The 15,199-nt window shown below is 43.5% G+C and overlaps 1 protein-coding gene across 1 annotated transcript in view; it reads left to right on the forward strand.

The window, feature by feature from the left end:
• Positions 1–527: 527 nt before the first annotated feature.
• The window catches only part of FAM186A (family with sequence similarity 186 member A), a 34,629-nt gene continuing 19,957 nt past the window's right edge, over positions 528–15,199 (forward strand). The window contains exon 1 of the mRNA XM_058673145.1: positions 528–870. Within this exon, the coding sequence (XP_058529128.1) occupies positions 694–870 (177 nt within the window). The 5' untranslated portion in view covers positions 528–693. The remainder of the gene's footprint in view (positions 871–15,199) is intronic.

The following is a 15,199-nucleotide window of genomic DNA, read 5'->3' on the forward strand; positions in this document are numbered from 1 at the left end:
AAGCAGACAGAAATTGAAATAATTTGCCACCATGCTCTGAGCAAAACAAATAATGCTTAAGGATGTACTACATATCGAAACAGAGAAGGAGGCCTGGTGTGATAACATAGCGGCTAAGTCCTCACCTTGCGTGCAACGGATGTCATGTGGGCGCCAGTTCGTGTCCCGGCTGCTCCACTTCCCATCCAGCTCCCTGCCTGTGGCTTGGGAAGGCAGTGGAGGACATAAATATTTCATCCCAGCCTAAAACATTCTAGCAAAACACCAGGAAAACAGAATAGAGCTATAAATGATTTATTGGATCTTGAATTCTAGCACCTAGATTTCAAGCTCATTTCATCAAGGCTAACTCTTCTAATCCTTCAGTGTTCCCACTATCTGCTGTTTCTTACCGCTTCCCACCCCTTCATCCTTCTACGCACACAGCATATAGAATGCCTGGCATATTTGGTAAGGTCCCTTTAAATACCATTTGAGCCAATGGAAAATGTCACAATGGGTAAAACATGACATCGCCAGGATTTGGAGTCAATGATTGGCAACCTCAGTAGCACGGTGAGCCACAATCTCTGGGAGCGTAAAAACCCATTTCTTGGCTTCCTGGTAGATTTCTTTGTGAGCATTTGCCTAGATTCTCTGGAAATGTAGAAATAAAAGAAAATCACCCAGATTCTCAATATTTTTTTTATCAAAATGCAAAGTAAAAAAGACAATGAATCTGAATTTAAAAAAGAGTTTGAAAATTCCCCCAGTATAAGAAACCCCCAAAATGAATTGGATACTCCAGAGATTACTACGATTGAAATTCCACATGCAGTTCAAGAAATCCTGAGTAGAATTGAGCAAGCACAGCTTCTTCGAGCCAGAGAGGTATGTAAAGAATTACAAGTTTATAGATTGCAACATAAGGTTTGTTGAATTTATTTCTATTTCCTTGAGTAACAGTGACAAAAGAGAGCAACAGAAATATACTGAGATCACGCATCTGCTGGATTCACTCCTCAGATGCCTGCAACAACCAAAGCAGGGCCATGCTGAAGCTAGGGACCAGGAACCCGACCTGGGTACTACATGTAGGTGACAGGAACCCAACTACTTGAGCCACTTCTACCTCCCAGGTGAACAATGGAAAGCTGGAATGGGGAATAGAACCAGGACTCAATCCTAGCCCTCCAACTCAATCTGAGTCCCCCCTCCTCCTCCGAGTGGGTGGTAGGAGCCCAAGAACTTCTGTTTTCTGGTGCTTTCCCAGGCCCATTAGCAGGGGATTGGATTGGAAGCCAAGCAAGTGGGACTCAAGCCAGTGCTCCTATAAGGGATGCCAGCATCACAGCAGTGGCGTAGGCACCTGCTGTGCCACAACACAGGTTCCCAAAGCCAGCTGCTCTCTAAGAGAAATAAGAAGTGCTTCGAGCAGCTCCTGTGATTCTGGAGGGCACGACAGGATTTAGGGGAAAGCAGTAGATGATGGCTGATTTATTTGTGGGATATGCATGTGGGAGACCCAACTGGGGTTTTGGCCTGACACAGCTGTAGCCACTGTGACCACTTGGGGAGTGAGTCAGCAGATGGAATATCATCTATCTATCTATCTATCTATCTATCTATCTATCTATCATCTACCTTTCAAATAAATACATATTTTTTATAAGTGAGTAAAAACATTTTATGACTTGTTGGATGAATTAGGACCACCATTGCAAACTTGAATTGAAATAATGAGAATAATGGTCAAAGTTTTTGCCATAAGGTATGATGACAGTAGCTGTATATTTTTAATGGCGCTCTTCACCTGCTTGGAGAACTTCTTCTCTTGCCCTTAATTTACTGAAATTTTTTATCAGGAATAGATAATGTGTCAAATTAAAGGCATCTCCTACATCTCCTGCATCTGAATAACAGTCATGTTCCTGTTGAATGTGTCAATATAATGAATTTTATTGATTTTTTGGATGTTTAACTGCAGGGGGCCCACATTGGGGCTTAGTGAGCAAAGACATCCCACTTTGAGTACTGGCTACACCATGAGCTAGGATAATATAGGGACTTGGCACAAAGGGGTCAAGTTGAACACTGTCTCATTAATGCCCCTGGGATGTTGAACCATTCAATATTTTCCACTTGACCATTAACAGAAAGAATGAGGCTACTACAAGGAGACTGACGCATAGCCAGGACTCCATGACTGCCTCTCAATCAAGGGAATGCTGCCTCTTCCTTTAAAATGACCACAGTGAGCACATGGTGTGTGATCCATCACTGTGCCCTAATCCCAGATTTGAGAATCTGATGTCTTTGACCTTGAGAAGAAAGGTCATCTGAGAGGGGACTGGTCTCAGCAGACTTGGTAGCAATTAACCTGGAGAAGTGCCCAGGAAAGATAACAAAGCCTTGCCAAGGAAGAGCTGGAAACTCGAGCATCACCAAAAACTGGCAAGAATAAAGAACATCTTTTTATCTGGCAAGCCAGATAGGAAAAGAAAGCTTCTGAGTGTGAGGCTTGCATCAAGTCCCATGATGGCATTGCTGTGGGGATAAAGGTCCCGCATGGCAATTCAGTGCAGAGCAAATTTCCCAATACTTATTTTAAAATCAGCTCTTACTGGAGACATGGAAAGTCACCTGGCATTCCAGGCATGAGATGTGCATACGGATTGTGGAAGCCACCTGAGTTCTGGGATACTGTCATTCCGCAAAGACATGAGGGATTTGGGAGTCCCCACACACAGACATGGGAATGCAGGACAATACTGATTTGAGTGGCTGTCTCTTTGACATTGAAGGTGGAGACCTTCCTTGAATCAGTGTCTTGGCTCCCCACACTTGAGTATTGTCTTCTGGGCCTTTTCCATTAAGAAAAGCCTTCCAGGTAGGCTATCAGATGGCCAGGCACTGGTCACAGTAACTACTGTTGCATGTGTTGTGAGTGGTGCTGCTCCCCACTTTGGAGTGCCCTGTCTAGATTAGGAAACACTACATCTAGCTTCTAGTTCGTGGGAGTCTGAAATCCCATGTCAGTTTCTGAAGCTTGCCAATTGCTGAGCAAACACTTCTAGGGGTGAATCCACAGGGAAGAGGGGTAGAATCATGCAAGTGGTAAGTCTCTCTATGACCTATGAAGAGAAGAAGCCATGGCTCTACGTGGATTCAGACACAAGTATTTAGCATTGTGATCTGGCAACCCAATGTCTCCTTGTACCACTACTTGATTGCTTCTGTAGATGAAATCACCCCAGTCCTTTCCAGAATCCCCTGAGGTTTGACCCAGACCTGGGACTCCTCCCAGATTTCAAATGCAGCTACCCAAAGCTTCAATCATTTGGAGAGTTCTTCACCTCTGCACCTAGGAACCCTGGGTTCCATCAGCACCTGACTCCTAGGTTCTTGTCCCAGGAGGGTTCTAGAACTGCATCCAGGGATCCTCAGACTCTGGGGCTTCACCACGAATGTGTTCCAACTCAAACCCTAGGGTAATAATCTGCACCCAAGCATCCTCAGATGCAGGAGCTAAAGCCTGCATCTAAGGTCCAGTGGGGACTGCAAAGCTAACCATGCAAAGAGACCGTGAGATATAACAAACCTCTGCTAGCTACTGGCACCTTGACCCGTAAGCTAGGACTGAGAATCAGAGCTCAGATCTGCTCCATGTTTGTTAACCTTTCAGTCATTCCCAAGTAGAGCATCCCACATTGACTTTCCATGGAATCAGCTTTCCACAGAGCCACTGCCATATGAATTTTATCAGGGCTGTAAGCCAGGCACTGGGGCAAGCTCGCCATCAGGGCTTGGATTGGCCGACATGACAAGAGACAAGTGGCAGCACACACACCCGCAAACATGTCAGCCAGCAGACAAACTGTCCTGTACCTGAGAGGCAGGTGCAATAATTGTGTTGTCTTAGTCCTGCCTCCTTAAGAAACTGAGTCTTGAAGTCCCACTCAAACTTCTGACTACCTGGGAACCACCCCAATAGCTATGGAGGCCAGACTCTTGGGCTGAACCCTACGATTTCTGAGTGCCTATGCAGCTACAAAGGAAAAGAAGGAGTTCGAAGTTCACCACATGCGAGCTCAGTAATGGCAACTCTGTGCTAGAAGCAAGTACACCCCTAGGACAGCCCAGCAGAAGCTGACTCCAGGAACACAACACAACCAGTATATGTCTGGGAGTGGTGGCTCCATCACACATATGCACTTCTCTCACCTGCCAGAACGAACTAGGAACTGGCCAAATCCCTGTATTTTCCAATACATGCTAATGCACTTGGGAAGATTTCTCCAGGGGATTCTCTGTGCTCTGTGGGGCCTCCAATTATTGGAATACCTAAGTCCCCAGTTTCATATTTCAAACACCTGCCCAGAGGCTGTGAGTATAAAAGAGCGACAATGTGTATCATTGTCATCTTAACATGACATCTTCCAATCAATGAAAAATGGGATGTCTTTTCATTTACTTGTACCTCTTTAATTTTTCTTGGTAACATGTTGTAGTCAATACTGAAAGTGTATAGGGGCTGGCGCAGTGACACATCCAGCTAATCCTCCACCCTTCAGTGCTAGCGTCCCATATGACTGCCAGTTCGTGTTCTGGCTGTTCCATTTCCCATCCAGCTCTCTGCTTATGGCCTGGGAAGATAGTGGAGAATGGCCTGGATCCTAGGGACTCTGTACCTACATAGGAGACCTAGAAGAGGCTCCTGGCTCCTGGCTTCAGATCAGTTCAGCTCTGCTGTCACAACCATTTGGGGAATGAACCTGATGGAAGACTTCCCTCTATGTCTTTCCTTCGCTCTCTGTAAAATCTGCCTTTCAAATAAAATAAATAGTTTTTAAAATGTAAGTGTATAAATCACCCATATCCTTGGTTAAGTTTATTAACTTAAGAATGAGTCTTCATATTTTTATTCTAGATTAGTGGAATTTTCTTAATTTCCTTTTTGGAGTGCTTACTTGTAATGCATAACAAAGTCCTGATTTTTGCTTGTTGATTTTGGTGAATCCTACAACTTTACGGCATTCATTCGTTTTTAAAAATTTATTTATTTCTATTTATTATTATTATTATTATTATCATTTTATGATACAGTTCCATAGATCCTGGGATTTCCCTTATCCCTTCCTCAATTCCCTCCCCCATCACTGAGTTCCCCTATATCATTGCTATAGTATAATACTTCATACACAGTCACATGTCCATCATTGTGGATATGGACAATGGCAGAGAGTCCAGCATCCTATTGTCAAGATATAGTAAACAGTTTCATTGGAAGTCCATCTTTGGAAGTAGAAATGCATACTGCATTGTATCCTCACACCTGGATATGTTAGTCTCCATTTCACAATTGCTGTACATCCCCTTCAATGAAAAGTCACAGTACAAAATCAACAATAGGAAGAAAAATAGAAGTTTACAATGCCATGAAGTTAAATAACATGTTACTGGATATGACAGTCTCCATTGCACAGCTATTATACATCCCCTTAAATGAAAAGCCATAAAACAAAATCAGCATCAGGGAGAAAAAGATATTAACAACACCATGAAGTTTATAACATGCTACTGAATGATTAATGTGTTGCTGAAGAAATGAAAAAGAAAATCAAGAACCTTCTTGCAGAAAATGATGTTACTGTATGCTGCATGAGTCACTGAAGAATTTAATCAGAAGAAACTGTTTTGAAGAGATGAAACTAACAAAAACAAAAACATCAAAATGCATGAGATAGAGCTTCCACTGATCTTTGTTAGTGAAATGTGTCTCTGTGGGGCTTCTCCCTCAATATCCCCCTTTACCTCAGATACATGATGGACTTGAGTCAAGCAAACAATATGGACATAATAGTATTACCCACTTCCCTATCCCCCTGAACCTTTTTTTTCCCCTTTTCTTTCTTTAACTGTAATTAACTATGTAAAGATTGTCAACAACAATACAATAAAATAGATTAAAAAAAAAAAAGAAATGTGTCTCTACTAGACAACAAATAGATGGGTTTTGTTTTTAAACCCAGTCTACTAATCTATGATGTTTGATTGAGCTTAAGCCAATTACTTTCAGGGTTAATATGTATGGGTGATAATTTAGTCCTATTATTTTAGCAATGGGTTGTTCATTGATTTAGTCTTCTGTTGTTATTTTACTGGGATGTTCTTCCCATTTGCCTTTGGTTTTGGTGGACACTATTCCTGTTCTCTGTCAAGAGAACATCTTGAAGTATCATTTGCAGGACAGGTTTGGAAGAGGCAAATTCTTTTAACTTTTCTTTTTTTTTTTTTTTTTTTTAATTATTTATTGTTTAACTTCAGTAATTACATTGTATTATGTGACACAATTACATAGATACTTGGGTTCTCCCCACCCCTCCCCAAACCCTCCCACCATGGTGGATTCCTCCACCTTGTTGCATAACCACAGCTCAAGTTCAGTTGAGATTTCCCCATTGGAAGCGTATACCAAACATAGAGTCCAGCATCTTATTGTCCCGTCAAGTTCAACGGCTTCTTAGGTATACCCTCTCTGGTCTGATGACAGAGCCAGCAGAGTATCATCCCAGTCAATTGAAAGCTCCAACATACCATCAGCAAAAATTTACATCATTATGGAATTAATTGACATAGTAATGAGTAACCAATATGTTAAAAGTAAATGCGGGTTCCCAGCCACCTTCTGTGACCACCTCACCTATACTTCAATTTTAGTTTATACACAACATATAACATTCAAAACATAACATGTTATACATAACATCATATCATCTTAAATTAAGGCAAACATGTGGTATTTAACCTTTTGGGATTGGCTCATTTCCCTTAGCATTATGGTTTCCAGTTTGGCCCATTTGGCCACAAAGAACTGCATTTTGTGTTTTTTAATAGCTGAGTAGTATTCCATGGAGTAGATGAACCATAGCTTTCTTATCCAATCCTCTGTTGATGGGCATTTTGGTTGTTTCCATGTTTTTGCAATTACTGATTGTGCTGCTATGAACATAGGAGTGCATGTTGGTTTCTCATAGAACAAGTGTTCTGGATATATTCCTAGGAGTGCTATTGCTGGATCATACGGTATGTTGAATTTGAGTTGTTTGAATATTCTCCATACTGATTTCCATAGAGGCTGTACCAGCCTGCAGCCCCACCAGCAGTGGAGTAGGGATCCCTTTTCCCCGCAACCTCGCCAACAAGTGTCGTTGGTGCTTTTATTCATGTGGGCCAGTCTTACTGGCGTTAGGTGGTACCTCATTGATGTTTTAATTTGGATTTCCCTTATTGCCAGGGAACTTGAGCATTTTTTCATATGTTTATTTGCCATTTGGGTTTGTTCCTTTGTGAAGTGTCTGCCCATTTCCCGTGCCCATTTCTTGAGTGGGTTGCTTGTTTTGACATTTTGGTTGTTTTGTAGCTCTTTGTATATTCTGGATATTAGCCCTCTATCACCTATGTCGTGTGCGAAGATCTTCTCCCATTCTGTGGGTTGCCTTTTTACTTTGTTGATTGTTTCTCTAGCTGTACAGAAGCTTCTTAGTTTGATGAGGTCCCAATTGTTTATTTTGGTCTTGATTTCTATTGCATCTGGAGTCTTTTTTAGGAAGTGAGGGCCTACCCCTAAGTGTTCCAGTGTGTTTCCAACATTTTCTTCCAAAAGTTTGAAGGTTTCTGGATGTAGGTTTAGATCTGTTATCCATTTAGATCTGATCTTAGTGTATGGTGAGAGATGTGGATCTATTTTTTTGTTTCTGCAGGCTATCAACCAGTTGTCCCAACAGCATTTATTGAACAGACCTTCCCATTTGCCTGGGTTGTCGTTTGTCTTTTTGTCAAAGATTATTTGGCTGTATCTGTGTGGGTTTCCTTCTGGCGTTTCTATTCTGCTCCATTGGTCTTCCTCTCTATCTTTGTGCCAGTACCACGCTGTTTTGATAACCACTGCCCTATAGTATGTCCAGAGGTCCGGAACTGTGATTCCCCCTGCTAACTTCCTGTTCTTCAGGATAGTTCTAGCTATCCGTGGTTTTTTGTGCTTCCAGATGAACCTTTGGATCATTGTTTCCAGTTCCATGAAGAATGTTTTGGGCAATTTGATTGGGATTGCGTTGAATGTATATATTGCTTTTGGCAGTATAGACATTTTAATGATATTGATTTTACCTATCCAGGAGCATGGGATGTTACTCCATCTTTTGAGGTCTTGTTCAATTTCTTTTTTAAGCAGTTTGTAGTTTTCTTCAAATAAGTCTTCTACATTTTTGGTTAGATTTATTCCCAGATATTTCATACTTTTCTCTGTTATTTTGAATGGTATCTTGCTGGTTAAGTCTTTTTCCATCTTGGGGCTGTTCGCATACACTATGGCTGTTGATTTTTGTTCATTAATTTTGTACCCTGCCACTCTACCAAACTCTCGTACAAGTTCTAGCAGTCTCTGTATTGAGTCTCTTGGCTCTTCTACATAAAGAATCATATCATCTGCGTATAGTGAGAGCTTGACTTCTTCGTTTCCCATTTGGATTCCTCTGATTTCTTTTTCTTGTCTTATGGCCTCAGCGAGTACCTCTAGGACTATGTTGAATAGTAGTGGAGAAAGTGGACATCCCTGTCTTGTTCCAGATCTCAGTGGGAAGGGTTCCAGCTTTTCTCCATTCAGTATGATGCTGGCGTTGGGTTTTTCATATATGGCTTTAATTATGTTGTGGATTTTTCCATCTATGCCTACCTTGGTTAGGGTTTTTAGTAGGAAGTGATGTTGGATTTTGTCGAAAGCTTTTTCTGCATCTATTGATACTATCATGTGATTCTTGTTTTTCAGTTTTTGGATGTGGTGTATCACATTTATAGATTTTCGAATGTTGAACCATCCCTGCATTCCAGGGATGAATCCTACTTGATCTGGATGAATGATCTGTCTGATGTGTTTTTGAATTCTGTTGGCTAGGATTTTGTTGAGAATCTTAGCATCAATGTTCATCAAAGAGATAGGTCTGTAGTTTTCCTTCTCTGTTAGTTCTCTGTCTGGTTTTGGGATTAAGGTAATGTTGGCTTCATAGAATGAGTTTGGAAGGGTTGCCTCTTTTTCTATTGTTTTGAAGAGTTTGTAGAGGATTGGGGTCAGCTCTGTTCGGAATGTTTTGTAGAATTCTGGAGTGAAGCCGTCTGGGCCTGGGCTTTTCCTTGTTGGGAGGTCTTTAATCACTGATTCAATCTCTACTTCAGTTATGGGTTTGTTCAGGTCGTTTGTTGCCTCTGGGCTAAGTTTTGGCAAGTGGTAGAAGTCTAAGAACTTTTCCATTTCTTGGTGATCTTCTGATTTGTTGGAGTACAGTGCTTTGTAGTAATTTCTAATTATGGCCTTAATGGATGCGGTGTCTGTTGTTATGTTGCCTTTTTCATCTTTGATGCTGGTAATTCTTGCCTTCTCTTGTTTTTTCTTTGTCAGTCGGGCCAGTGGGGTGTCTATCTTGTTTATCTTCTCAAAAAACCAGCTTTTTGATTCATTGATTTTGTGTATGGTTTTTTTTATTTCTATCTGGTTGATTTCCTCCCTTGTTTTGATGATTTCTTGTTTCCTATTGTGTGTGTGGCTCTTCTGCTGTTGTTTTTCCAGTTCCTGGAGGTGTGTGTTTAGTTCCTGTATTTGGCGCCTCTCTTGGGCCTTGACATGAGCTCCAATTGCGATGAGTTTACCCCGTAGCACTGCTTTGGCAGTGTCCCACAAATTTTGGAATGTTGTGTCAGAGTTTTCATTGGTTTCCATAAATTTTTTGATCTCATCTTTAATTTCTTCTCTGATCCATTGTTCGTTTAGTAGCATATTGTTCAGCCTCCAAGAGTTTCTGTATTTCCTGGGGCATTTTGAATTGCTGATTTCCAGCTTCATTCCGTGGTGGTCTGAGAGGGTACATGGTATGATTCCTATCTTTTTGAAGTTATTTAGGTTTGCTTTGTGTCCTATCATGTGGTCGATCCTGGAGAAGGTGCCATGCACTGCTGAAAAAAATGTATAATCTGTGGCCTTAGGGTAAAAAATTCTATAAATGTCAACCAAGTCCAGTTGTTCTATTGTTTGTATGAGTTCTGTTGTTTCTTTGTTGAGTTTTTGTTTTGTTGATCTGTCTATAGTTGTTAGTGGGGTGTTAAGATCACCCACTATTATTGTGTGCATATCTATGTCTCCCCTTAAGTCCGTGAGTAATTGCTTCACGTAGCTAGGTGCGTTTGAATTTGGTGCATATATGTTCACAATGGTAATTACTTCCTGATGGATCAGTCCCTTCACCAATATATAATGTCCTTCCCTGTCCTTTTTGATGTGTGTCAGATTGAAGTCCACATCATCTGAAATTAAGACAGCTACCCCAGCCTTTTTTTCTCGTCCATTGGCATGAAATATCTGTTTCCATCCTTTCACTTTCAGCTTCTTCGAATCTCTTCTGGTTAGATGTGTCTCTTGTAGGCAACAGATAGTTGGGTGCTGTTTGATAATCCATTCTGTTAATCTATGCCTTTTGATTGGTGAGTTCAGGCCATTAGTGTTGAGAGTTAAAATTGAGAGGTTGTGATTTTGCCCTGCCATACTTGTTTTTGTGGGTGTTGATATCTGTGTTATTGCCCTTCCTTGTGTGGACTTTAGTGGGGAGACCTTCCTGTTTGCCATCTTTGCTTATGATTCACCTCTTTTTTTTCTGGAATTAGTGCATTTCTAAGGAGATTTTGTAGAGCTGGTTTTGTGCTGGCATATTCTTCTAATTTCTCTTTGCTGTGGAAGTATTTGATTTCGTTCTCAAATACGAATGAGATCTTTGCTGGGTACAATATTCTTGGTTGACAGTTGTTCTGATTCAGGATTTGGAAGATCTTTGTCCATTCTCTTCTTGCTTGTAAGGTCTCTTCAGAAAAGTCAGCCGTGATCCTGATTGGTTTTCCCCGGTATGTGATCTTTTCTCTGCTTCGTACTTGTCTCAGGATTCTTTCTTTGTCTTCGTTGGAGTGGAACTTGAGCACCATATGTCTGGGTGAAGATCGCTTTGGGTCATATCTGCTGGGAGTCCTCTGACCGTCCTGGATTTGAGCTGGATTCATGTTCCAAGTGTTTTGAAAGTTTTCCTGTATAATTTCGTCGAGCACCATTTGCATTCCTGATTCTTTTTCCGCTCCTTCAGGAAGGCCAATAATCCTAATATTTGATTTTCTGGGGTTGTCTTTCATTTCTTGTATGGTCTTATTGGCTTTGTTCAGACTTGTCTCCAGCTGTTTAATGAACTGGGTGTGTTCGTTTTGTGTGTCTTCCGTTTCAGAGATCCTCTCTTCTGCTGTATTTGTTCTGTTGGTTAGGCTCTCAATTTTGTGCTCTAAGTCAAGGATTTTACTTTTCATTTGTTGTATTTCTGAGGCTATGTGGTTCTTGAATTCCTTGAAGTCCTCCCAATTCTTCTCATTGTCTCTGACATATTTTAACATTATTTTTTTGAATTCCTTGTCTGGTAGATCTTCTATGTCTTCATCTCGCATCTCCAAAATAGACATTGGCTTTCGATCCTTTATTGGTAGGGTGTTGGCACTCTCATCTGGATCATTACCTTTTCTGGTATTTCTTCCCATTGTGTTAGTGTTTCTTTTTTGAGAGACCTAGGCACCAGTGTGCTGAGGGGTCTCCAAGCACTATCCTGTAGAGATCGGAGTCTGCAGGCGTGGAGCAGCAGGGTGTGGGAATTTTCAAGGCACTTTTGGTGCGTCTCCAGAACACTGGACCTCAGGGCGCCACTCCCAGGGCCCAGAGGATTCAAAGCGCACTCTCAGCTCGTCTCCTACAGGTATGCTACCACAGGGCGTGGGGGAGTGAAGGCACTCTCTGTGCGCGCCCCCTGTGCACTGGATCACAGGGCTCGGAGCAAGGGACTATAGGGCGTGGGGTGTTCCAGGTGCTCTCTGGAAACGCCTCCTGCGCAGGCCCGCCCACCCCAGCACTTGCAGGGGACCGACCGCCCCGGCGCTAGCAGGGAACTGCCCAGCCCAGAGGCGTGCTTGGGTTCCTGTGGGATAGCACCGCCCAGCTGAGTGCCAGACCGCAAAGGCACAGGGGAGTATCCCGTGTGCCTTTTGCCTTTCTCCCAGACACAGTTTTGGCAGTTTCAAGGCACTCGCCCTGTGTTCAGGCTCTGTCCGTGCCCCTGGGGGGCCAACTCCCGAAGCCTCCAACCCACCACTGTCCGCACCCAACTCACTCAAACCTCAGGTTCTTGCAGTCTGCCTCTTCCTCTGGTGGGAATCCTGGCCGCCGGTGCGTCTCCCGACTGCTGCGTCCGTTGCTGGTCTCGGGCGGGTCGCGATGGAGCCTGGAGGCTGCAGCTGGTGCAGGTCCCGGGGGTTGGCGACCAGGGTGGGCAGATGCCGGCGGGTCCCGGTGATTCAGGGTCCTGGTGTCCGCAGCGGGGCAGGTCCTGGCGAGTCCTGGTGACCAGGGTGAGCAGATGCCAGCGGGTCCCAATCACCGCCGGTCCTCACGGCCACAGCGTCTGCGGGTCGGTCTTTGGGTACGTCGGCGGCTTTCAGCGTCTGCACTCAGAGGTGACTCAGCAGGTCAGGAGCGGAAAGTCGTCTTCCCTGTCCTTTGCTTTGTTTTTCCCTGGTTGCTCTTCCGAGTTGTGTGGATTTTTTTGGCTCCACACTGTCCAGGGAACTTCACGTTCTTCTCCCTGTAGTTCTATGCTGCTCCACTTACGCTTTTGTCGCGTTCTAGCCCTCTCTGTCTGTGAGCTCTCTCACAGTCTTCCTCCTATGTCGGCCATCTTGCGAGTCCTCCCCACTTCACATCTTAACAGCACCTCGTGTGCTCCACGTGGAGATGGAGTACCGGGGAGCACGCGTCTGGGATACGTCGTTGCTGGATGGAGGCAGATGCTAGCACCGTCAGGTCAGATGAACTCAGGAATGGCCACGTGGAGGTAGAGAACTCCGGAACTGGCAGGCGAAGAGGGCGAAATCGGGAACAGGCCGAAGAAGACGGAAGCAGGAACAGGCCGTTGGAGATGAATTCACGAACCAGCGGGCGGATGGAGATGGATTCTGACGGCTGCTGGCGAGTCTCGGTGGTGGTGAACACAGATCACAGTTCTCACGGCTCGGGTCCCGGTAATGGCCAAAGGCCCGAAGGCCACGCGGCCAAGTTCCGGGGGAAACCGACCAGTCACGGCACCAAATGTTAGTTATTTTAAAAAGATTGTAGAGTTCTAGTTCATATGATATTACGATATTATCCCGATATTATTATGCGCAGCTAATTCCCACAACCTGGTTCTTTACCGTGAGCTGAAACACCAGACGCAACGAGGTATCTTAGGAGGTTTATTTCAACGGGGCAGGAACGGGTAGAGGTGGTGAAAGTCCGGAGGAGAAAAAGGGAAGGGGGAACTTTTCTTTACTGTGGAAGAATTTTATTTCATTTTCAAAGACAAAAGAAAGCTTTGCTGGATATGTTATCCTGGGCCAACGATTTTTTTCTTTTAGAATCTGAAATATGTCACACCATTCTCTTCTTGACTGTAGAATTTGCTGTGAGACGTCAGCTGTGAATTTAATTGGCATTCCTTTATATGTCAGTTGATTTTTTTCACGTGCACATTTAAGGATTTTTTCCCTTATGTTCGATTGAAGAGAGCTTGATGATCATGTGTCTTGGTGAAGATCGCTTTTGATCAAGCCTGTTGGGAGTTCTGTGCCCCTCCTGGATCTTGTTTCCCAATTCTTTCTCCAAATTAGGGAAATTTTCCCTTATTATTTCATTAAATATATCTGTAAAACCAGTTTGTCTTTCTGCACCTTCTGGGACTCCCATAACTCTTATATTTGGTCTCTTAATAGTGTCTTTCGATTCTTGAATACTTTTTTTGGCCCGATCCAGCTCTGCTTCCAGCTTTTTGTTTGCTTCCCCCTGATGACAGGAAATATCTTCCAATTCTGAGATTCTTTTTTTCTGCTTGCTTCATTCTATTTTGGAGACTCTCCACTGTACTTTTAATTTGCTCTACTGTGTTCTTAATTTCTGATATATGAGCCTTGATTTGCTTTGTTGCTGTTATTTCTTGTGTAATATATCCCTTAAATTCTTTGAACTCTTGTATGTGCTTCTCATTGCTGATCAGAAGCTTTATAATGAGTTTTCCGAATTTTGTGTCCCCCATTTTCTCGATGTCTTCCTCAGTTAACTCTGAGGTTGGCAAAGGGTTTTGCTCCTTTGCAGGGGAGTCTTCAGTAATATTCATTGTGCCTTTGTCTCTTCTTTTGCTCTTGGTCATTGTACTTCTAGTTATCAGATTCTTCTCCTTGGCGTAGGTTTCTAAGCTGTCACTCACAGGTCTGCAGTTTGATTTTACTTATTGCAGTTGGTACACAGCTCTTTGCTTGCACCCAATTGTGTCACTCCCTCCAGCAAGTTCCAGGTCTGGGTTCTGAAGTTAGATTTCCACCAAGAACTCTGTAGCCCCAACTCCTGGCTCACTACTCTCCACCTCCTCTGCTATCATGCTGAGGTTGCACTGTTGTCTGTACAACCTTTCTTCCACTTGCGGTTGGAGCAGGTCCCAGGATTAGGGAGACAACTGGTGTCCTATATAGCTAGGTTGTTGGTGGTGCTAATCTTGCCAGAACCTGTTGGATGTTAGTTAGGTCTGGGTGCCACATGGACCTATTTTGACCACAGTCAGTATTATTTTCCTGTGGGATCAGTGCAATTCACGGAACTCAGTGAGCTCTCGTGAGCTCAGCACATGTGCAGTTCACTGTTGTCCCCTGCAGTCCTATACTTTTGCCACACTGTAAGAAATGGTGCCTGATGTGCTACTACTAGAGTTCTTGATCTGCTGGCCGTCTGGTCTGAGGGCTACCCAGACCTGTCTTGGGTGGAACCTGTAGAATGCCACGTTGCTGCATTTCACTAAGTCAAAAATGAGTTCACTTCCAGCTCCATGCATGCTCAGTCCTTTCCCTTGCCTTTGCCTCCTTTGGCAAAATGGCACCCAATTCTGCTCTAGGGGGCTGCCCAGGCTGTGAAATCCACCCTGTTCTCACACTACCCATCTGGGATCTGCTGCTCTGTCTCTGCTCCTGGTCAAATCAAACGGACCAGCAGGACAGACAGTTCTTTGTCTGGGTTCACCTCCCAAGCTCCCAGTGGAAGTCCCTTCCCATCTGGTTGCTGGTAGAGTTC

Source organism: Ochotona princeps, chromosome 15 (genome assembly GCF_030435755.1).
Source record: "Ochotona princeps isolate mOchPri1 chromosome 15, mOchPri1.hap1, whole genome shotgun sequence".
Lineage (NCBI taxonomy): Eukaryota > Metazoa > Chordata > Mammalia > Lagomorpha > Ochotonidae > Ochotona > Ochotona princeps.